The sequence below is a fragment of the Leopardus geoffroyi genome, chromosome E1 (genome assembly GCF_018350155.1).
Source record: "Leopardus geoffroyi isolate Oge1 chromosome E1, O.geoffroyi_Oge1_pat1.0, whole genome shotgun sequence".
NCBI lineage: Eukaryota > Metazoa > Chordata > Mammalia > Carnivora > Felidae > Leopardus > Leopardus geoffroyi.
Window position 1 is genome coordinate 20,730,415 of NC_059330.1, and position 24,196 is coordinate 20,754,610.

The window sequence follows — 24,196 nt, forward strand, 5'->3', positions numbered from 1 at the left end:
AGGTGGTCTCTGGGTCCTGTGCTTTTAGCCTCTGACTTAATTTGTGGGAAAAAAATAAAGGCATTTTGTCTTGTGTATGTAATGCTTATTTTTTATGGCTTTAAAATTTTTCTTAGGCATGCTTCTTCCCACTTGAACTTACCCATTGTCTTTTTGGAGGACACAGCTTCACCCATTATACCATGTACTTACCATCTCTCCCATCTTCAGCCCCAGGGTTAGAGACTGCTGTCCTGGAATGAATGCATGATTTTTTTTTAAAGCCCCTCTACTTAGATTTATAAGAACAACAATGCCAAAAAAAAAAAAAAAAGTAAAGAAAAAAAGGGTCTGTTTGTTCTTTGAGTATAAGACTCATTGCATTGGTTATCTATGCAGCACTTAGCCTAATAGCATGTGTGTAGTGGGTGTCAAATGTATAAGCTGGTCCTAACTGTAGAAAAACAAAACAATTATAGTAGCATTATAAAAATATAATGATTTGGGAGCAGAAAGAATAAATGGGCTGATATAGTTTAGACGTGATAGTCTGGATAAGCCTTGGTAGGTGATGTGAAGGAAGAAAGGTGCTAAGCATGGGGAAGGATTCTGGGCTGAGGGAGCAGCCTGAGCAAAGGTCCTGAGGCAGGCAGGCAAGCTGAAGCTTATTAGAAAAAACCAAATGAAAGCCAGGGAAGCTGGGTTCTGGCAAGCAAGGAAGAAGTCTAGTGGGAGAGGAGGTTGGAGAAAAAGACCGGGGCCAAGTCATGCAGAGTTTGATTTTATTCCGAAGATGGTATGAAGCCACTGAAGGATTCTAACAGGGGAACTGACATCTTGTTTAGTTTTGTGGGTTTTGGGGTGTTTTGCCGTTGTTGTTGAATTTTATCCTCCAGTAAAGTGTACAAATCTGAACACACCCCAAAGTTTTACATATATATACCCAGATTAAGATACAGAACATTTCCGGGGCGCCTGGGTGGCGCAGTCGGTTAAGCGTCCGACTTCAGCCAGGTCACGATCTCGCCGTCCGTGAGTTCGAGCCCCGCGTCAGGCTCTGGGCTGATGGCTCAGAGCCTGGAGCCTGTTTCCGATTCTGTGTCTCCCTCTCTCTCTGCCCCTCCCCCGTTCATGCTCTGTCTCTCTCTGTCCCAAAAATAAATAAACGTTGAAAAAAAAATTAAAAATAAAAAAGATACAGAACATTTCCATCACTGCTGCTGTGTTGAGAATGGATTGAAGAGTGTGCAAATGGGAAGGCTAGTCAGAGATATCTTGTCTGAGTGTAGTAGAGAGATGACTGTGGCCCACGTGAGTGTGGGTGGTTGGCAGAGAGGGGGAGAAGTGAAGGGATTTGAAATGAATCTGAGAGGGGCGCCTGGGTGGCGCAGTCGGTTAAGCGTCCGACTTCAGCCAGGTCACGATCTCGCCGTCCGTGAGTTCGAGCCCCGCGTCGGGCTCTGGGCTGATGGCTCAGAGCCTGGAGCCTGTTTCCGATTCTGTGTCTCCCTCTCTCTCTGCCCCTCCCCCATTCATGCTCTGTCTCTCTCTGTCCCAAAAATAAATAAACGTTGAAATGAATCTGAGATGGAATTTGCTAACAGGATGGGGGAGGGGTGAGGAAAAAGTGAGGCTTCCTCGGTTTGGGGCTTGAGCCGTGTGGTGAACTGTGGTGCTGGCTGCAGAGACGAAGACTGGAGGAAGGAAGACAGGTGTTTGGGGAGAGGCGACAGTTGAGAATTCCATTCTGGACACGTTTTCAACACCAGTGAACACTGCAGATAGAGATGCTGAATGGATAGGACTGAACCAAAGATGTAAGTTTGGGCATTGTCGGTATAAAAGGTGATGTACATGAATCAGAAGGAATGAATGTGATCATCTAGGAAAATGGGGTCAAAAGGAAAAGACAAGACTTTTCAAAACCGAGGTTAAAGAAATTCTAGTATTTAGAATCAGATGGTAGAGGACGGACACACCGAGGAGGAGAGATCTGAGAGTTCAGGAGAGGGTGGTGGTATGGAGGCCAAGGGAAGAGAAAGTGGTCTGGTCCGCTGTGCACAATCCTGGGGACAGTGTGAAAGGGGACACGGAGGGGCACCTGGGTGGCTCAGTCAGTTAAGTGTCCAACTCTTGGTTTTGGCTCAGGTCATGATCTTGAGGTTTGTGAGACCGAGCCCTGCATCGGGTTCTGTGCTGACAGCGTGGAGCCTGCTTGGGATTCTCTCTCTCCCTTGCTCTCTGCCCCTTCCCCGCTTCCTCTCTCTCTCTCTCTCTCTCTCTCTCAAAATAAACTTAAAAAAAAAAAAGAATACACTTACAAAAAGAGACATGGACATCCAGGGCATTTGGCGACATGGAGATCATAGTGACCTTGAGAAGTCAACTCTCTGGAGCAAGGCAGGGCATCAGGCAGATCTGAGCAGGCAGAAGAACGAATGGAGGTAGCCAGAAGAGACAGCTTTTTGGATGGCATTGAGACATAAGGAGAATTTTAGTGCTGAGAGGGAACAGAGACATGGGCGGGTAGACAGAGGCACTTGGTATGCAGACAGCGGTATTTAAGATGAGCTCAATCGTTTGCTGATGGGGATTCTGCAGGATGGGCTGAGATAGTAAGTCAGAAGAACATAGAAAAACGCAAAGGATCCAGGACCTTGAGAAGGAGGGGGTAGGATTCAGAGCAGAAGCAAAAGAGGAAAGAATGAATAAAAACACTGGTAAGTATAGAGATTTCATGATCAAAGGGTGAAGAAGGCACCGCATCTTTTCTTTCAGAAGGAAGCCAGTGAGAGTGGAAGAGGGCTGTGAGGGGGTTGATGAAATGAAGCTGTTGTCTAAGGGAGCAGGAGAGTGAGACCTGGGTCCCTGGGGACAGATGGCTCACCAGCAATGAGTGCCTGTGTTCGGCCTGTGATCACGAACCAATGGCAAAGCCCATCTTGCTGTGTGACCTTCTCCAGCCGCTGGTATCTGCTCTGAACCAGGAAGGAGAGAGGCCGGGGAGCAACTCCATGATGGACAATCCAGGCCAGCTAGGAGGGACAGGGGATGAGAGGGGTGAGGACATAGAAGACACAGAAGATATCAGGTCCGTAAACCGAGTTTCAAAGAAGGAATTTCTCCCTCCAGCATGCTTCAGCCTTAGCCCACCCACGAGTGCACATGCCTAGGAAGCAGCGGTGACACTCAGTGACCACTCCTTGAAGTGCACCTGCTCCGTGCAGGTCCTAAAGCAGCCTTGTATGAAATGATCTGGGGGTGATCTGCTCCACGTGGGAGCCACTCAAGCCCCACCCCATTCTCTCCATCATTGTCCCTTGGGGGATTCTGTACCACCAGCCCTGGGCTCTCTACGGGGACAGAGGAGCTGCTGTTCAGGTGGGTAAGTAGAGGTGGACTGTCTGGGCACTGAAGGCAATCTGGAGGCTGTTCGCTCGGACTGGGGCTTCTCTGCTAGGGTCCTGCTGTCCTGGGGATTCAGGGCAAGCATCGTAGGACAAGTCTGGGCATTCCCAAAACCATGCGGGGTTTGGACAATGCTGGCTAGTGACACAAGCCTCTTCCAGCCCACGGCTGTCCTGGGGTGGGGGTTGGGGATTGTCAATCCAGCTGATTCAAGAGCTGAGTGAAGACCCCCCCCTCTCTACTACTCTCCAAGAGTTGACTGTCCTCAGGGATCTGAGAGGGCCCAGATGCCTCCCTGACCCAAGCAGTGGGACCTGGCTTAGTCTAGAAGAAAAGCTGGGCTCCTCCCTATCTTCTGTCATCTATCATAGGTAGTGGGGTGACTGCTAGGCCCAGCAGATTCAGGAAGAGCTCTTTGCCTCCCCCTCAACTGCCTAAAAAGAATTGAGAGGAGGACCTGCCAGGAAGAGAGCTATTACCGTAGATAACTACACTATGATATGGGGGGATGGGAGCCAGGGAGGAACCCGGCAAGGCCTGTTCGATGAAAGTCCTCAAGGTCCCACTGTTTCTGAGGGGCCCAGACATTGTTTACCAGACATTTATTCTTTTTCATCTTCCTGTGAATTTCCTTCCTTCCATTTATTTATTTATTTATTTATTTATTTATTTATGTATTTATTTATTTATTTATTTAACATTTATTTATATTTGAGAGAGAGACAGACACATGCACACACATACACACACACACACACACACACACACACACACACACACACACAGAATCCGAAGCAGGCTCCAGGTTCTGAGCTGTCAGCACAGAGCCTCATGCAGGGCTCGAACTCACGAACCATGAGATTGTGACTTGAGCCAAAGTCAGACATTTAAGTGACTGAGCCACCCAGGCGCTCATTCCTTCCCTTTAAAGTCCCAGACCCCTACCCCCTTCTCCTCCATTCAGAAATACTTATATACCTCATTTTGCTTAGCCGTCTTTGGTATTTCCATGTCTGTGTGGATTCCCCATAAGTACGAAATGAAATTTGCTTTTACATGTTAGTCCGTCTGATGTCAGTTTGAGTCTCAGTCCAGCCAGGAGGACCTTGAAGGGCAGAGTAAATTCTTCCTCCCTAACAGAGTGCACACGAAATTGGGATAGACTGGCTTTATCTGTTGTAGCCATGGCCAGGGCCATGACAACCTGCCCTGTTCTGATGCCCAGGTCACTGGAGGAACTAGCAGTTTCCTGGTGTGGGTGGTTTGGACTTTGATGCCAGGGAGACTTGAGTCTACTCCCTGCCCTACCACGTGCAAGTTGCAAGAGCTCGGGTAAATCACCTCATCCCTCTGAGTCTGTTTCCTCTCTTGCAAACATGAACATACTGACTTTCCAGGGTTGATGAGAAGATCAACGGAGATAGGCATGTAAGAGGCCTAATCAGTGTCTGGTACATAGTAGGTGCTCAACAAATATTCACTTCTTGCCTTGGCAGAGCACAAGCTTGCACTCACTGGTCAGAATGAAGACTCTTTCCTCCTTATTGCCCTCAGCACCATTTATGACCTGCTGGCTTCTCTTCTCTAACCACCGGGTTCAGTCTTCAATTTGGAAACTCTTGCTACGGCTTGGCATTCAGACTGAGTGAGGAGAGGCCATAGGTAGGATGCTTGAATTTTGAGGAGCTGTCCAGCAACCATCCTTCTTACCTTTTTTGAGAAAACCCGCTTGCGTGTAGACGTATTGGAAGGAAGGGTACTGCTTGTACCTCCCGTGTTGGAGACAGAGAGGAGTCCTACTCAGAACTTTGAATCTAGAAGGAAGGGTAAAGTTGAAGAGAGGGTCACAATCATTTCAGGGCAATTGCACCCAGCCCCTGGAGCCCCTGTGGTACCTGTCCATTTCCTAATCTGGGTCTTCAGTTTCCTGCTGATTCTGTGGGCACCCCATGTCATTTCGACAAGTCCCCTTCCCAATCAGTTTCGATAGCTTGCAAGTAAGAACACTGAGTACTCATCTCAGGTCAGTCCAGGGAGACTTGAGGGGCATGGGCTTGGTAGAATGATGGGAGACAGCTGGCTAGTAAATGCACTGGCACAGCCATAGTACTATCCTGTCCTCCCTGCAGCTGGCTAGTGGATAGTTAATGGGGCATTTACACCACGTGTTTGTTTGTTTGGGCCTTATAGGGGAGGAAAAATAATTTTCCCTCTACCCTTGTAGGTTCTTAGCTGAGACCCTCATGCAATGAAAAGATTAACAGGAGAAAAACAAACAGAAGCTTAATAACATGTATACCTCCTGTACACATGGGAGACTCCCAGGAAAATGGAATAACTCCCTGAACCGGCCCAAGCCACCACCTGAAATACCACCTCCAGCTAAAGACAAAAGAAAGGTGTTGGAGGAGGTGGGGCCAGGCCAGTTATGGGAAGTTGGGGGTGGGGGTGGGGGTGGGGGATAGGGGGAAGCACAGGAAACAAGGGTATGTTATGCAAATTTAAGCTGGTGCCTTCCCCACTGGTAAAAGTTTCTATCGATTTAGGATTATCTTCTCTTTCTGGGACAGGGAGAACAGCTTTACAAATGGGTATTTCCCAGCTCTCTGCTCCTCCTCATTTGATGGACAGCAGCATCTTCTGGAATAGTGCCAGCTGCATCCAGGAGACACAATGATAAAGGTCAGAGTAAACAGATTTGGCCACATTAAGTGCCTGGTCACCAGGACTGCTTTTAACTCTGACAGAGTGAATATTGTTGTCATATATGACCCCTTCATTGATCTCAACTACATGGTCTACATGTTCCGGTATGATTCCACACATGGCAAATTCATGGCATAGTCAAGGCTGAGAACAGGAAACTTGTCAACAGAAACCCCATCTCTATCTCCCAAGAGTGAGACCCCGCCAACCTCAAATGGGATGATGCTAGTGCTGAGTATGTTGTGGAGTTCACTGGGGTCTTCACCAGGGAGAAGCCCGGGGCTCACTTGAAGGGTGGGGCCAAGAGGGTCATCATCTCTGCCCCTTCTGCTGATTTCCTCATATTTGTGACAGGTGTGAACCATGGGGAGTGTGACAACTCCCTCGAGATTGTCAGCAATTCCTCCACCACCAACTGCATGGCCCCCTGGGCCAAGGTCATCCAATGACAACTTTGGCACTGTAGAGGGACTTGTGACCACAGTCCATGCGTCACTGCCTCCCGGAAGACCGTGGATGCCCCTCTGGGAAGCTGTGGTGTGATGGCTGAGGGGCTCCCCAGAATATCATTCCCACTTCTACTGGTGCCACCAAGGCTGAAGCTCACTGGCATGGCCTTCCACGTCCTCACCCTCAATGAGTCAGTTGTAGATCTGACCTGCTACCTGGAGAAAGCTGCCAAATACGATATCAAGAAGGTGATGAAGCAGGCATCAGAGGGCCCCCTCAAGGGCATTCTGGGTTCTAGTGAGGACCAGGTCACCTCCTATGACTTTAACAGCGACACCCACTCTTCCTCCTTTGATGCTGGGGCTGGCACTGCCCTCAGTGACCACTATGCCAAGCTCATTTCCTGGTATGACAATGAATTTGGCTACAGTAACCGAGTAGTGGACATCATGGTCCTACATGGCTCCAAGGAGTAGGAGTCCCCTGGACCACCAGCCCCAAGTGAGAGCAAGAGGAAGACAAAGGCCCCCAGCTGCTGGGGAGTCCTTTCCCCAATTCATCCTCCAACACACTGAGAATTTTCCTGACCTCTATGCAGTTTCCATCCCAGACCCCCTGAAGAAGGAGAAAGGCTTGGGGAGCCCCACCTCCACAGGTGTCATCAATAAAGTATATTGTCCCCAGCCAAGCCAAGCAAACAAAAACAAGACAAATGGAGATTTCCCTTCTACATGTAAATTTCTTTTGTAAAAGGGTAATTTCTAACGGTTTTCAGAGCTTCTCCTATCTGCTATTTGTTGAAAATAATCAGCCTAGGGGCGCCTGGGTGGCTCAGTGGGTTGAGCGTCTGACTTCCGCTCAGGTCATGATCTCACAGTCTGTGAGTTCGAGCCCCGCATCAGGCTCTGTGCTGACAGCTCAGAGCCTGGAGCCTGCTTCAGATTCTGTGTCTCCCTCTTTCTCTGTCCCTCCCCTGCTCATGCTCTCTGTCTCAAAAATAAATAAAAAAATTAAAAAAAAAAAAAGAAAAGAATCAGCCTAAATCAATCCTTATGCCACAGAAACATATTTTGGGGTGACAAATTCTGCTTCTCTTCAGTCTTTTCCGTTTGTGTTATAAACTCCCCAAGGCTGAAGTTTTCTTTCATATCTCTCCTACAAGAATCATAAAATCCAAGACCTGTGTAGGGGCCTAGAGCAGGCTGCCCCAAGATGGGCCACTTTAGCATGATTATTCTGAGTTAAAAGCAATCAAAACCCAGCAGATTCAGGAAAAGTTCTTTATCTCTCCCTCAACCGTCTAGATTTACAGCGGAAAGGAAAGCCTGTACCGGAAGAGAGCTATCAACAGAGATTTCTTTTTACCTAAGAAACTGATCTTTTTACCTAAGAGGGTGACCTCTGTTTTCCAAGCATCTCCTCTCCCTTTCCAGCTGATGGGCTTCCTCCCCTTCTAAGCCCGGACCCCTACCCTTCTCACGTAAGACATATACATGAGAATGACACATATTCCAGTGCACAGTATAGTGATTCAACAATTCTATACATTACTCAGTGCCCTTCACAGTAAGTGTGCTCTTAATCCCCTTCACCTGTTTCACCCATTCCCCACCACACCCCCACCTCCGTGTAAAGGCTGGTCTTAGGCAACCAACCTGAGCGATGGAAAGCTGAGTGAGGTACGAGGGCCCACAGTGACCACCAGGCTGCATACAAACACGCCCATTAGGGGATCCACCCTGGGGCACCTGCACGGTTCAGTCCACTGAGTGTCCAACTCTTGATTTCAGCTCAGGTCATGATCACAGGGTCATGGGCTGTGCTGAGCATGCAGCCTGCTTGAATTTCTCTCTCTCTCTCTCTCTCTCTCTCTCTCTCTCTCTCTCTCTCCCTCTGTCCCTCTCCCCCACTCGTGCTTCCTCTCTGTCTCTAAAATTAAAAAAAAAAAAAAAAAAAAAGGAAGAAAAAGGAGACCCATCTCAAAATATCTATAATCCCTAGCTGACCAATGGATTACTTACAACTGGGCACAGGTACCAAAAAAGGAAAATTCCACACTTTCCCACACCTCTTCACCTTCCCCCTTAAACCACAGCCCCCCACCACTGCCTCCTGGCAGCTAGTCTCTCCTTCGCTGTCTGCCCGCTGCTCCTTTGCAATGTATCCAATAAACTTCTATCTCCTTCGTTCTGCCCTGGGTGAATTCTTTCACTGCCTTGGCCGCGGGGCCACCACCTGATGCGGTGGCCCCACACTCCCCTCTGGTAACCATCAGTTTGTTCTCTAGTTTTAAGAGTCTCTTTTATGGTTTGTCTCCTTTTTTCTTTTTCTTTTTTTTTTTTTTTTGTGGTTTCTTCTTTTTTTATTATTTTTAAAATTTTTTAATGTTTTTATTTATTTTTGAGAGAAGAAAGAGAGTGCCAGCAGGTGAGGGGCAGAGAGAGAGAGAGAGAGGGAGGAGAGAGAGAGAGAGAGAGAGAGAGAGAGAGAGAGAGAGAGAGAGAATCTGAAGCAGGCTCCAGGCTCTGAGCTGTCAGCATAGAGCTGGATGCAGGGCTCAAATCCATAAACTATGAGATCATGACCTGAGCCGAAGTTGGATACCTAACTGACTGAGCCACCCAGGTGCCCCTCTTCCTTCCTTTTCTTTTCTTTTCTTTTCTTTTCTTTTCTTTTCTTTTCTTTTCTTTTCTTAGAGAGAGAGAGCATGAGCAGGAGAGGGGCAGAAGAAGAGAGGGAGAGAATCTTACACAGACTCCACACTCAGCACATGATGCAGGGCTCAGTTCCATGACCCTGGGATCATGACCTGAGCTGAAATCAAGAGTCAGATGCTCAACAAACTGAGCCACCCCAGTGCCCCACTTACGTTGTCTCTTAAATTCCACCTATGAGTGAAATCATATTTGTCTTTGTCTGACTTATTTCACTTAGCCTTATACCCTCCATGTTGCTGCAACTGGCAAGATTTCATTCTTTTTTATGGCCATGTAGTATTCCATTTTGTATATCTATGTGTATTTCTATGTGTGTGTGTGTATATGGTCTCTACATATACACACATACAACCTCTTCTTTATCATGTGGTTTAGCTTCTTACCTCAAGGCCACCAAATGTTTAAACCACTGAGACAAAAATAGCACTCCATCCTTCTCAGAGTATTTCCAAGAAATTGGAAACACTCATTGTCCCCAGTTACCCATTCCCATTCTTTGCTGTAAGCCCATTTTCCTTAAACAGATAGAGCTGAAGGGGTTTGGGACAGTTTCCCCACACCCCAGAATGGGCTACTTTGGCATGTAGATTATTTTGAGCTGAAGGCAAGTGAGACCCTACAGCTCAAGAGAAACTTTTGTTTTTCCCTTAACTCCATAGAAGAATCTACACTGGAGGGTCTTTCCAGAATAAGGGTTATTAGCAGAGATAAATTTTATCTGAACGGCCATCTGTATAGCCAGGCAAACAGCCAATCACCAAATATCTGTTCTTCTTCTCGTATTCCTTCCCTCTGAAGTCCCAGACCCCTACCCCCTTCTCCTTAGCTCAGAATGACACATATACCCCATTTTGCCTGACCGTCTTGGGAATTTCCACGTCTGTGTGGATTCCCTGTATGTCCGCTATTAAATTTGATTTTCTCCTGTTAATCTGTCTCATGGTAATTTGATTCTTAGTGCAGCTATCAGGACTTCCTGCTCCCTGACATGGCTTCTCCATGAAAGCCCATTAGAGGGTAGCAAAATCATCCCTCAGCCTTCCTGTCCCTGAGTGTCAGCTGGTCACTGGGTCAGGCTCTCCATAAAACAGGTGAGCTGTGAATGCACGCACATGCATTGTATGCAGTGGGGAAAGTCCTGGGCCAGGAGAGCAGGCCTGGGGATGGCAGCCGCCCCTCTCCTACTCACCATTCCTACCCATGCCATAGGGGCTGTGTTTTGAGAGATCTTCTGAATTTCCCAGAGAAGCTGGAAATCTGTAGGTATAAGTGAAATTGTTAATTTTTTAAAATGTGGGCAACTAGATTTTTTTTTAATTGTAAGCCCCCCCCCAAAAAAAAAAGAAAAACAAAAAACAAAAACCCAAAACCCAAACCCCCCCACAAAAACCCACAACCACCTCTGTGGATTTCAAGTAACCTAGGAGTGAGCAGTTTGCAGAGACTGTATTAAGCTGCCTGGGACCTAGTCTGCCCCCTTTGGGACTTGTCACCAGTACTGACCTTAGATTAGTTGATGGGGTGTCTGCCTTAACTCCCAGGCTGTAGTGGGCCTCACTCTGATTCTGCCTCTTCCTTACAGGGCTAGGAGTTTGAGGGTCAAAGGAGATGACCATCTAGAACTCATGCCTTCTTCTAGACCATGCTCCGGGCTCACTGGACTCTGAAAACAAGTCTGCCCCCAAAGCCCAGCCTGTCTCCAGAGCCTGTGTTCACCTCCATCCTTCCAAGGCAACCCGTACCTCCTGGTGTGGGCATCCTTAGGCTTGAGGGATGGCAGAGAGGTGGCTGTTTGCAGAGCAGGGTTGGTGAACCAATAGTGTGAGTTCCCTTTGGTCGCTGGAGTAGAGCACAAACAGAAGGGGCAGGACAGCCAGCCAGAGTCCTGCATTTCTCCACTTGTCCCTGGCACAGCAACTGTTAGGGGTGGGCCTGCTTGTGTGTCCAGTGTGGATGAGACTGTCATGAGAGTTCACGCTGCTTTGCATCTACCCTGGGTCAGGCACTCTTAAATGCGCTGCATGCATCATGTCATTTGACCCTTTTATCAGCTCTGAGCACGCCTACAAGTAGTGGGCCCACTTTGCAGATGAGGAAACCAAGGCACAGGGAAGTGAAAGAAGTTGCCCACAGCTAGAGAGGGGCAGAGCCAGGATTTAAACCACGGTGTGTAGCGGGGCGCACTGGCTCCCTGACCAGCCCACAGCGGAATCTGCTAGGGCTCCACGGCCGCCCTGGACGGCCAGCCCCGTAGGGGTTGGGTGGCCGTAAGGACCCTGCGGCCTCCCTCTCAGCCTGGGGCCCTAGGGGGGAGGGGGGAGGGGTGCGAGGAGCGCCTGCCGGGTGGCTGAGGGAGCGCCTCCCCGCGGCCCCAACCGCCCGCCCACCCCCGGCCCGGCGGGGACGGCGGCGCCTGGCAGCGGGGGATTTGGACGCGGCGGCCGGCCCCCGCCCCCCTCCCCCCCACCTGGGGGTTTGGCTCCCGGGGACTTTATCTCGATTCCTCGGCCAGCCCAGCTCCTTCACGGCATGCCCCGCTCCTGCGAGCCGCTCGCGAGTCCCGAGCCCGGACTTTGCCATCGGCGGGGCCGGGCGGCCGGAGCGCCCCCGGGATGCGTCCTGCGGCCGCAGCCTGAGGTGGGTGGGCCTCGCCGCGCCCCGGAGCGGCGGGAGGGAGGGCGTCCGGGCGCGCCGGGGTCCCGGGGCCCGGAGATGGGGGCCGATGGCGGGAAAGGGTGGGGGGCCGGACCGGCGGCACCTTTGTTGGGGCCGCGGAGCCCGCGCACTGCAGCCCGGGCGCCCACAAGTTGGGCAAAGCGGGAGCTGCGCGCCTGGGAGCCCTGCGAGCCTCGCGCCGGGCCGGGCCGGGGGTCCCTTCTTCCGACCTGGGCGTTGGGACGGGTGTTCCCGGCAGGGGGAAGGAAGGAGGCGGAGGCTTGGGGCTGTTTTATCCTGGTGGATTTAGAGCCCCTTGGCGGTGAAGAGGGTGGAGGACACACACACACACACACACACACACACACACACACACACCAAGAAACCGAGACCTACCCACACGCTTACACAAAGACAGAGAAAGAGACAAAAACTTATCCTGAAACACACAGAGAAAAATACACGGAGAAAAAGAGAAACACATTCTGACACAACGCTCCGAGAAAGGCCGCAAAAACTCAGAACGCTCATAGGGACTCAGAGAAACACACTCAGGACGCCCACAGGAAGCCAGGAAACAAAGCGGGTGGTCTTGGGAGGCCACGGTGCAGGGGCGGGGGGGGGGGGGGGGCAGGAAACGCTGGGGAGGGGGTAAGATGCCTGGAGAGGAAAATGGAGAAACACAGAGACACAGAAATGAGAGAAAAGAAAAAGGGCTAAAGGAGGTAGCCCTTCAGGAGGGACAGTGTAGGGAAACACACATCTAGAGAAATTGAGGCAGACGCTGAGAATTACCCTCCCCACCCACTCCCCCCCCCCCCTCCTATGGGAGATACAGAAATAAAAGAGACAGACCCCAGCCTTCTCAGCCTCTTGAGCAAGTGAGTTCCAGGTGGTGGGACAGCTCTGTGAAACCTTTGAGAAAGGCCTCCTTGGCACTTTGAGCCAGCCAAGTCCATATGTTGATCACCTGGCAAACTCCTACTCATCCTTCAAAACCCAGCTCAAACAACATCTGCCCTGGGAAGAAGGCTTTCTCAGAAAATATCATACAAGTAGAGTTACCTCTTGTCCGTGTTCTCTGCATGTGACACAGCACAGGAGTTGAGCTGGGGAAGTGGTTGACCGGCAAACAGAAAACATGTGTCCATTTGTACACCTGTTTCTCAGCTCCTCAAGGTTTGGGGTTCATGTCTCAATTATCTCCAATCTTCAGAATCCAGCCTAGTGCTTGGTGCCTAGTAGATACTTATTGAATGCCAACCGGGAACGTCCAAACCCTCTGAGGCATGTAGTATTGAATAAGTTCTGCATCATCCTGGGATCATAGGAACGCCTAGACCAAGGCCCCTCTTGTGCAGATGGAGAAATTAAAGCCCAGACAGGGGAAGAAACTTGCTCAAAGGCACACTAGTAGGAGCCTACGATGAATACATAGTTCTCTGAGATGCCCTCGTTCCTCCGCCTGAGTCTCGGATAGGTGTGGAAGAACCCCCTGAATGAGAACAGACAATAGGCAATGAACATGTTACCATCAGTTGTAAGTTTCCAACACGGAAAGTGACAGTCAAATGCCTTTCCACAATGTTTAGAATCTTCTTCCCTTCTTAGAAAGGTGAGGGGAGGTGGATGCCCAGCCCGGTTTAAGTGAATGGGTTTCTGCTTTCAGACTACAGAAGCTTGGACAAATTACTTAACCTTCCTGAACCTGTTTTCTCAACTGTAAAATGGGAATACTAATACCTACCTCAGGATTGTTAGAAGAGTTAACACACAAAGTGCCAGGCACAGAGTAGATTCTCAGTAAATGCAATCCTGCCCTTCTTAGGAGGGTATTCTTTCCTGCACTTGGTGTAGATGTGAAAACAACGGTGTTAGTTATGATGTTTCCTTTTGTGCAGATTTGAAAAGCCAACCTGGTCCAGCAGGTGGCAAACTCTTAATTAGACAAAAGGCAGATTTGGGACATGACATAAAATGCATCTCGTTTCTGTTCAGGCCCTCAGGTCTCTGCAGGTGACTTGGGGGGAACCTGGCTCTCCGCACCCCCCCCCCCAGGTAGGACCCCGCTGCCCCACTCTCTTTTGCTGCTTCTTTACCAAGGTCTGCTCTGCCCTTGTGTCCTTCAAGATTTAGCTCCTGCTGGGGACGTGACTGGGACCGAGGGAGCCACCCAGAAGCATGGAGACTGTGGTGATTGTCGCCATAGGTGTGCTGGCCACCATCTTCCTGGCCTCGTTTGCAGCCTTGGTGGTGGTTTGCAGGCAGCGTTACTGCCGGCCTCGAGACCTGTTGCAGCGCTATGATGCCAAGTGAGTGGGCCCGGGGAGGGGAAGGGAGGAGGGGTGGGTGCTGCCAGGGGCTCCAACAGCAGAAAAAAAAGAGAGGAGCCCAAGGAGTTTGGTAGTGGACAACTCTAGCTCAGCTTTTTGTCTCTAAAATGGTACCCGAAGGCTCCCTTTCCAAGAAAGACCTCGGAGCTTAGCAATGTCCTGAGCCTTCTCTGACTCTGTCACTTAGTTAAGGAGAAAGTGACCGAACGGGCTCACCTACCACAAAGGTGCGGCCATCTATCCAGAAGTGGCCACTTCCCTTAGCATTTGAATACATCCAACTTCTTTCCAGCCAAACTCGTAGGAACGGAGATCCCAGGCCTGCATTCCAGCCACACATGGAAGCAGCAGATACTGGGTTGTGTGAAATCCCAGCAGAGGACTGTCTCCCTCTTTGCACGGATTTCTTCATGATGCGTTTTATGTGCAATCTATTTTGTAAGCATGATCTAGTTTTCCGTTTAGGGGTGTTTTAATGGATCGACCCTTGAGGGACCATGGCAGGTCACCCTTAGTTTCTCTTATCCCTCTGTCTGAATCCTATCAGCATCTCTGTTAAGAGGTAGATAATTTGTGGGGCGCCTGGGTGGCTTGGTCGGTTGAGCGTCCGACTTCGGCTCAGGTCATGATCTCACGGTCCGTGAGTTTGAGCCCCGCGTCGGGCTCTGTGCTGACAGCTCAGAGCCTGGAGTCTGTTTCAGATTCTGTGTCTCCCTCTCTCTCTGCCCCTCCCCTGTTCATGCTCTGTCTCTCTCTGTCTCAAAAATAAATAAACGTCAAAAAAAAAAAAAAAAAAAAAAAAGAGGTAGATAATTTGTAAATGCCCATTTATATGACCCAGGAAAGTTCTGCTATTCAACGGAATTCTCTGGCGTCCCCTGTTGTAAAGTCAGTGTTGTGATTCCTCCTACTTCTCCAGTAGAACGAGGAGGGGGTAGGACCAAAGTCCTTCCCGACAGTAATTCTGCAGACCAGGTAGGTTTGGGTAATAGGAACTTTGGCTTCTCTGGAAAAGGTAGGCTTGAAGGAAAAATGGGTTTAAGAAGGCTGTTATTTTGTGCTGAAGGAGCAGCCCTGTCCTTCTCTGCCTCCTATGGCTGTGGCCCTGCCCTTTCTCTTAGTGGCTCATTTCATTCTGCTTCAGCTGTCCTTAGTGCCCTGCCTGCCTCTGTGACTCATGTCTAGCCACGTGCCCCACCTGCACCTGTGGTCCCACTAAGGTTAAATGTGGTTCCAGGACAAGGGGTCACTGCTTTAACTTGCTAACTTTTTACATCCTGTTGGGGGATATGTGGGCCTCGGTGAGGAGAGGGTCAGCGACAGTCACCTATCACGAAACCACTCACCTGGGCATTTCCTTCCAGGCCCATTGTGGACCTCATCGGTGCCATGGAGACCCAGTCGGAGCCGTCTGAGTTGGAACTGGATGATGTGGTCATCACCAACCCCCACATCGAGGCCATTCTGGAGAACGAAGACTGGATCGAAGATGCCTCGTAAGGCCTGGGGGACCGCGGACCGCGTACTTCCTTCAGTCCCCTGGAAATGGCACATGGGCCTCTGGGTGCCCTTTTCTAGGTTCCTTTGCCACAGCACTTGACCAGGCATCCGGGAGCACTGAGTCACTTACAGCTCTTTCCTGGCCCTCAGCATCGGGGGGTAGAGAATCAGATTGTTATGACAGTGTTTGTCCTTCCTCCCCCCATTCTGTAGATCTAAACACTGAGGCCCATAGACGTGTGGCAGAGGTTGTTACAGAGTCACCTTGATGTGCTTGGGTTATCCTTAGGGGGCCCGTGAATTTGACACCCAGGCTCCAGGGATGCAGCCTTTGTCTCCAGGATCCCTCAGGGATCTCTCCATCCGGCAGGAGCCTCTACATGTTGAGAAGTGTGTGCCATTCTGTGCCATTGTCATTCACCAGCAGACGTGTGGGGGACATTGCATGTAGGACACTGGGCCAGTTAGTGCAGCTGTTAGGAATTCTACTAAATACACTATCTCCGAAACGTTAGTGGGTCTCTGCACAGCGCCGTGGGCACACACAGGAGGTGATGTCTAGAGTTGCCTGCGGTGGGGAGGTGGAGGTGGCTTGCATGAAGGCTGTCCCGGAGCGAGTGCCTTTTGACCTGGGCCTTGAAAGATGAGGTGCTCAAGAGGCTGAGAATAAGGGGAAAGTCACACGGGGTGGAGGGAACAGTGTCAGAAGCTCAGAACTCTCAGAAAGCGTGCCTTGAGAGGTGAGTGCTGCCTGGGAGAGTGGGCTGGATACAGGAGGGGAAGGGAAAGGAAAGAAGGTTCCTCCTCATTTAGCTCCTGGACCTGTTCAGTTTAACCCTGAGGCAGTCCTGCTCTCGGTGGTGTCCCGGTGGGTCAGAGCTACATGAGGAGCCGAGCTGGTGGCCGGAGCCAGGTGGGCCTGCAAGGAGGAGCACTGACAGATTCTTCTTGTCTCCCCAGGGGTCTCATGTCCCACTGCATTGCCATCTTGAAGGTAATACTTTTGGATTTCCCATGAGATAAGGGGGTGGAGGGGCTCACCAAATCACCCCTGTGCCCACGCTCTTTTTTTTTTTTTTTTCTTTTTAACATTTGTTTGTTTTTTTGAGAGACAGAGAGAGGGCGCGGCAGGGGCAGACAGGGAGAGGGAGACACAGAATCGGAAGCAGGCTCCAGGCTCCGAGCTGTCAGCACAGAGCCTGATGTGGGGCTCGAACTCACAAACCGTGAGATCATGACCTGAGCCGAAGTCAGATGCTCAACCGATTGAGCCACCCAGGGGCCTCTGTGCCCAGACTCTTGAAGGGCATCTTAGGAAGGGCCCTGAACCCGTGCAAGAAGGTTTTTAAACATGCCTGACGCTTGGGATTTCTGCTGTTTCCACTCCCTCCTGGGTGGTCTGTTATACGCGAGCATTCTCAAGACCCTTTAAAGGTTTTATTTCACCTGGTCCTGCTAATACAGTGGCCTGTGAGAAAGGCCACATACGTGGTCACTGGCCACATTTTCACCAATTGGGGAAGGCAGTGTGCCCGAGTCTGTGTAGCTGCTGAGGGGGAGTGGGCTCCCCAGCTTCTCTCTGGGCACTTTCCTTCATTAACAGAGAGCTCAGCCCTTTGCTCAGTGAGTTGAGTTCTGTATCTGGACTTCCCCAGTTACTAGAAAGTCCTTCATTGGCCCTCTCTGGCTGGGACGATAGTCAGCCACATGGGACGGTCGGTGGTGTTGAAAAATCCAAACCATGAGTATTGTACTTGAAGGCAGATTTTTTTCTTCTAATTCCTGCAACCTCCATGATTGGGTGAAAAATTGCATCCAGTTTGTGTTTTGGCTAGTTTTTATAGTTTGGGGTAATTTTTATATTGTTAGCATTTTTTTTAATGATTGTCTTGTCTCCTACAGTTTTTTAAAAAAATTTTTTTTAACATTTATTTATTATTGAGAGACAGAGAGAGACAGACATGAGCATGGGAGGGGCTAAGAGACGGGGAGACACAGAATCCTAAGCAGACTCCAGGTTCTGAGCTGTCAGCACAGAGCCTGACGTGGGGCTCGAACTCACAAACCGAGAGGTCGTGACCTGAGCCGAGACCAAGAGTCAGATGCTTAATCGGCTGCGCCACCCAGGTGCCCCAGCATTTGGTTTTTTAATCCTTGTGTGATAAGAATAATATTGAAATATTTGGTCAGTTGCAGATATTGGCGGTTTCTTCATCGCAGTAACCTGGGAAACTACAACCTTTATCTTTTTGTCCAGTAATTATTCAAGATTTCAGAAACAGCCCATGTTTTCTCCAGTGTCATTCAGTACAGATAGGATGATGTCTTTCGTCCCACGTCTCCTGTAGCTGTCTCTCTTGGGGGACAAAGGAGTGTCTACTAGGAAGTTGTCCTAGGGTCCAGGATTATTTAATTCCAAGACGCTCTTTGGGTGTAGATATGGTTACAGACAGGTCTAATGACTAGAGCAATTATACCATATTCATTTCCCATCTCCCAGCTAGCATGTGTCCTGGTACCAGGTTTTGTCCCCGTCCCTGCCTATGACACCTGAGCTGGGGAATAAGTCAGCAGCAGGAAGGAGTCTTACTGCATTAGAATCAATGGTCCAGCCTGAGATTCTCAGATCCAAGGAGAGGGGAGAGGCCCTGGGGTCTGAAGGCCCTTTTGGTTGGCCACCTGCCCTTGAGTCCCTGTGGTGGAGACTTGCAGGAGGGGCCTAGGCTCTCTCCTGGGTGAGCTCTTGGCCTTCTTTCTACCCTCTTTTCCAGCCCCAAGTAGGCGGCAGGTAATGGCACTTACTTGCCAGGAACAGAAAGAAGCACATCCAGGTTCTAACATCGGGGAGGTGTGGAAGTGGGGAACCAAGCTTTTGGGGGTGGCCAGCACTGTTGATGGATGAGAAAGGCCTCGGGCGGTAGTCATGCCTTTTTCCTGCTTTTTCCGAAGACTCATTCGCCATGGCCGTGTTGACAAACGTGGTGTCACCCCAGATAATTGTTGAACTAAGTGCTGCTTTTGGAAGATGTGCTTCAAGGGGACAGCTGTCCTTTGTCCAGCTGTGTTCCTGAGGGTGCCCCACTGGGGAGATCTAGCCTTCTGGAAGACTAAACCATGAGGTGAAAGAATAGAAAGTAGGTTTTTCCCCCTAAACGACAAGGCGAAATTAGAGCACATGATTTTTCTTAGACAGATTAATTCAGCTTAGACTTCTCTAAGCCGAAACCGTGACCCTGATCTCAGCTTCCCACCCCTCCCTCCTCGCTGGACGGCGCCCTTGGCTTTTGCCGTTTCCATCCCATTTCTCTCGTCTGTGTGCTTTTCACTCAGTTTGCCCACTAGGTTAGGGGCCCCTGGTGTGGGATGGAACCCAAGGCAGGGGCCATATTTGTTTGTGGGGGCAGCAGAAACTCTTGGGGGAGCTGGAGCGCCCCCCCCCCTCAGTCACCCCTCCCCTCCTTGCTGTGTTAGATTTGTCACACTCTGACAGAAAAACTTGTTGCCATGACAATGGGCTCCGGGGCCAAGATGAAGACCTCAGCCAGTGTCAGTGACATCATCGTGGTGGCCAAGCGGATCAGCCCCAGGTGAGCTGGTGGGCCTTGAGGTCCTCACCCTCTGCGGGGAGTGGGGGGACGGGGAGGAGGGAGGGACCGGAAGCTGAGGTGGCAGGCGGGCCAGGCTCCTTGAGGAAACTACATAGGTCACTTCAGTTACAGGCGTCCCAGACATTTACAGAGCATCCAGGAAGGTTTAGATTCTCAGAGACCAAGCCAGGGTTTAGATACTTGTCTCACACAGTGCCCCCCGCCTCCCATGGGCCTCCTCCTCTGGTTGGCTTTTTGGGGAATTCTAGCATGTGACTAGGGCCGACTCTTCTAGTCCATTCTGCAGATCCCACTGTGTCTGCTGCCTCTCCCTCAGCCCCACACCAGCCGGGGCTGCCTGCCTTCCCTTCTTCCCAGGCTCTGGGCCAGGAAGCACATTTCCCACCGGTGTCCACACCCTCGTGCACCGACCATGCCCCACCCTGCCCTATCTGTACTGGAGACCAGTTTCAGGGACCTGCTCCTTGCCACTTCCCTGTCAACCACTGGCCCAGCCACGGCCCAGCCAGCAGCCTCCAGGACTGGGTGTGGGGATGGGGGGAAGAGAAGCCATACCTCATCCAGATCTCCCAAGTGCCAGGCTGTCTGCAAAACCCCACGTGGGAGGCAACCGGCAGGATTGTAGTCAACAACTACACCCCCTCGTTTGGGCTTGACTTTGTCGAGAAGTATAAAGCCCTTTTCTTAGGGAGAAGGGTGGTACTGGGTTTGTGCTGCCATCTGGTGGCTGGTATGTGGATGTGCCTCAGTCGGGAGTTGGCCAGGTCCAGGATGTTTTCTCAATCAGCCAGGCAGCCTTACTGCCCGGACAGTGCCTCCACGTCCCCGGTTGGAATGGTGGCACTCCCTGTGAATTCCAGGGACTCTCGGTTTCCTGGTTGCCATGGCCTCGGCTAGATCACGAGGAACCAGCCCTCTGAAGGAATATGAGAGTTGGAGCACTTGAACTCTGTCCAGGGCGTCCAGTGAGTTGAGAAAGTAGGAAGGAGATAATCCCAGGGAGGGACTCAGCTCAGAAGAGTTCTTGGCTTTTCTGAACTGGAGCTGTCCCAGGTGGGTGTAGCTGTGGGACTTGTACCAGCCTGGCCAGAAGGCCCTGCAGCCGAGGCCCTGGGTAAGCACCAGGCATTCCTCTGGCCACCCCTTGTTAGTAGAGACTCTGCACTGCTCCTGTCTGCTGGACCTTCATCGTGCTTCCAGTCACTGCAAGAGCCACCCCTGGGGCCTGCGCAGTTCCTGTGATACCTGGTTGTCACGAGGAGGCATTGCCGGGAGTGGTGGGAGGAGGAAAGAGATGGAGATTTCTGGGGAGGAAGGAAGTCCCTGGGGCTGGGGATTAGCCCTGTTTCGAGAGGGGCGGGGGGGTGTGTGGCATTGCTCAGAGAGTGGACCTAACCTGGTGCACACTGGCCCGTCCTACTGAGCCCCTTGGGCTGCTTCCAGAATGTTCCCTGCCATAATTCAGTCAGTGCCCTTGCTTTATCTTTTTGCCTTTAACACTTCTTTCTTCATCTGGCCTTTTTTTGTCCCCGTTGTTTTTCTTGCTCCATTTATTCCACATAAGTGTGTTGATAGCGTATTAGTTTCAAGGCGAGTGGCTTCAGCTCCAGGGCACTACAGAGAAAGGGGCTGGCGAAGACGGCCGCTGATGTTCTTTGCGTTTCCTCACCAGCCCCTCAGCCCTGAGACAAGAACATTGGAGGGCATCTACCTATCTATTCAAGTGCTTTTCAAAATCAAACAATGTATCATTATTTTTTCTTCCTGACTACCACGCAGTCCAGGAGCGAGGATTTGGATGAAAATCTTGAACCGTGCAAATCAGAATGAATAGCAGCTCCTTTCTGAACTTGATTTAAAAAAAAAAAAAAAATTAACGACGAATCGTACCGTATGTAAAGGAAATCCATTGGAGCAGTTTGGACCCAAATTAAACTTGTAGGCTTTGTGTGTGTGTGTGTGTGTGTGTGTGTGTGTGTGTGTGTTCTATATAACTATATTTAACCTTTTTTAAAAAACACAATAGTAGTAAATACTTAACGGAAGTCAAAATGCAGAAATAGATTGGAAAGTGAAGGAACCCCAACTTCCACTCCACCCCAATCCCTGGCAGTAACACGATTGAATGCTGGGTATTCCTCCACACTGCTCAGCGGCTGCACTTCATAGCTTTTGTTTATTTATTTTCATGCCAGTGGATCCATCAAACTTTAGATATCGTTTGGCAGTTTGCCCTTTTAATTTAGTAGCATATCTTGACCATCATTCCAGAAGGGCGAGCTTAACACTTTTTAAAAACTATCGGGACTGAAACAAAACCCAAAAACAAAATACTCCCCAAATCGAACCAGAAGTCTTCCTGTTCAAGTCTGTCTGAGAAGGCAAAAGCAGTTGGAGAAAAGAGTCACTAAAGATTGGGGCTCTTCAGTATCAGAAGAGAAGATCGAGACAAAGAAAGGTAGAAATGGAGGAAGAACAGAAAAGGACACCAGGGAAGTGAACTACTGAAATCCTTTTGCCTCCCCACAGAGTGGACGATGTGGTGAAATCGATGTACCCTCCGTTGGACCCCAAACTCCTGGATGCTCGGTGAGGAGGGGGGGAGGGGTCATTCGGTTTCTCATGCGAGAAGCTCACTGTTTTTATCACATCTGTGAGGTCCTCTGTCTGGGTTGTGGAGAAGGCTGCTGTATTGGGTTCCCAGGGCTGCAGGCCCCATTCATTTGAGTGTGAATGGTGATAGAGGCCCGAGCTCTTCCTGAAGCCTGGGATTAGGGGGAGCCAGTCTTAGACTTTGAATTTTTAGGATTAAACGTCTGGCCACGGTAAATCCTACCTGCACCTTCACTCCCTCCCCTTTCCCCCATCTGCCTCCGCTCCCCCCAAAAAGCAGACACGCCCTAGCTGTGAGTGCTGCCCAGGGGGTGGGTGGGTGGGGCAGGTGGTAAGCAGGGCAAAGGATGGAAGGGACAGCTGGGCTCAAGCTGTGCTCACGTGCCACAGGACGTACCCAAGACCCCCGCTTGTGATCCTCCCGTAGTACACTGAGTATACATTGGCTTTTGACGTTCTACTCCTCTACCAGATGCAAACTCATTAGAACAAGCAGATTCTTTTGTCTCTTGGATTTACATGAGCATTTCATAGATCTGCTGTGTGATGATTGCCAGACTGCAGTGATTACAGTGGCTCCCAGGGCTTCAGTTGGTTTTTCTGCCCTGCTCCCATGCTCCGCCCCGCTGTGTCTACGGGCTCAGAATCTGATACAGTCCCACCTGCATCATATACACTCACTCCATCAAAGATATTCTACAGTGAGTCTTTCAATACTGGGAAAGAAAACACTCCTCCTCAGTTTGGTTTTCAATTAAATTTTGTTTTTAGAGTGGTCTAAACCAGCTCGGGGCCTTATTGATTCAAAATCAATAAGGGATGCCCCAGGCAGGGGTACGTCTATCGTGTTTTTAAGTGGGCAACAGTTGGGGATGCACTCATCCAATGGACTAGATCTGACTAGTCCTACAGAACCTCTTCTGGGAGATGTTAATAGGTGTGCTGCAGAAAACAGTCTTAAATGAGTTAGTGAGCCACAGCACATTGTATTCTGTCCTTACAGCTTTATCATGCATGTTACAGGCTCAGAGAAGGCTTCAGTTAACGTTGTTTAGCCCAGCCATGCCCAAATTTATTGGAGTGTGGAGCCATCTTTAAATCACCAACCTCCCGGGGAAGGGCCTCCAGTTTGGAGAACACCAGACCAGAGTCTGTCCATGTGGGCTTTGGTGCGCAATCCCTCATTCCCTAGGGACACTGATCCTGCTGCCTTTTCTAGGACTACTGCCCTGCTCCTGTCTGTCAGTCATCTGGTGCTGGTGACCAGGAATGCCTGCCACCTGACCGGGGGCCTGGACTGGATCGACCAGTCACTGTCTGCTGCGGAGGAACACCTGGAAGTCCTTCGAGAAGCAGCCTTGGCTTCTGAGACAGATAAAGGCCTCCCAGGCCCTGAAGGGTTCCTGCAGGAGCAGTCGGCCATTTAGTGCCTGCTGGCCAGCCTGCCGCCGTCCCTGGGTGGCTCAGCGGACCTTCCGCTTCTCCCCGTAGCGTGAGTTCTCAGGGGTTCAGCTGTACGTGCCGAGCTGATGCCTCTGCTGCAGTAGCAAATGCTGACTGGTGAGTGGCAGTCTAACACCGCGGTTCCAGGAGACGGCTTGCACCGTCTGCACAGCAGAGCCTTAGAGACTGGTAGACCGGCAGCTTTATTTAGCCCACCTAGTGTTTTCAAGAAAATTGAGCCACCACCTAGAAATCACAGGGTTTTGCCCTGAAATCAGAGTTTCTGGCTTCTCTTAAACAATCCGAAGATAAGGCAACTCTGAAATGCATCTGCAGAAGACAATCAACTTGAACTCAGTGGGAGTTGTGTCTTTTGACAGGGCTTGTACTCACTCGCTCTCTCTCACTCGCCTGGTCTGTTTCATTTGTTTGTATTATCTGCCCTGTCCCTGGGGCATCTGAGTCCCTCTTCCCCTTCCCAGGTTTGCCTTTGAAAGTGAGCAACGAGTTGATTTTTCCTTGTCATTGGGCCTGCAATTTTACCTACCTACCACTAGGAGGACAGTACACTTACACTTAGACTTCCGTCAAGCGAGTGGTTATTGACTCATTCGGACGTATGGGGTGCAGTGCGATGTATTTGAGAAGTCAGGGTGGGAGAAGGGAGCCTGAGAGTCCTGAGGACACATTGTGCATATGACCCAAAAAGAGGTATTTCAAGACCCTTCAGAGTTTAGGCGGAAGTGAAGATCCCACCATAAAGTAGTTTCCGCATGAGCAATGA

At 50.3% G+C, this 24,196-nt stretch overlaps 1 protein-coding gene, 1 long non-coding RNA gene and 1 pseudogene across 3 annotated transcripts; 2 read left to right on the plus strand and 1 right to left on the minus strand.

Annotated features, from left to right (window-relative positions):
- LOC123603326 lies at window positions 1-12,903 on the minus strand. 2 transcript variants are annotated; one of them, XR_006714829.1, is made up of 5 exons: window positions 12,019-12,903; window positions 10,450-10,517; window positions 5,098-5,201; window positions 2,301-3,014; window positions 1-233 (listed from the first exon to the last, which is right to left on the minus strand). It is a non-coding gene; the product is annotated as an uncharacterized LOC123603326 (long non-coding RNA). The 2 variants fall into 2 exon arrangements; XR_006714828.1 differs by lacking the exon at window positions 1-233 and having other exon boundaries at window positions 2,197-3,014.
- On the plus strand, window positions 5,850-7,065 carry LOC123603322 (annotated as a pseudogene).
- On the plus strand, window positions 11,665-24,196 carry TMEM98 (transmembrane protein 98). Its single transcript, XM_045488084.1, has 7 exons — window positions 11,665-11,897; window positions 14,046-14,227; window positions 15,613-15,744; window positions 16,709-16,742; window positions 19,220-19,335; window positions 21,886-21,945; window positions 23,189-24,196. The coding sequence occupies exons 2-7, from the start codon at window positions 14,097-14,099 to the stop codon at window positions 23,394-23,396; spliced, it is 681 nt and encodes a 226-aa protein (XP_045344040.1). The 5' UTR covers window positions 11,665-11,897; window positions 14,046-14,096; the 3' UTR covers window positions 23,397-24,196.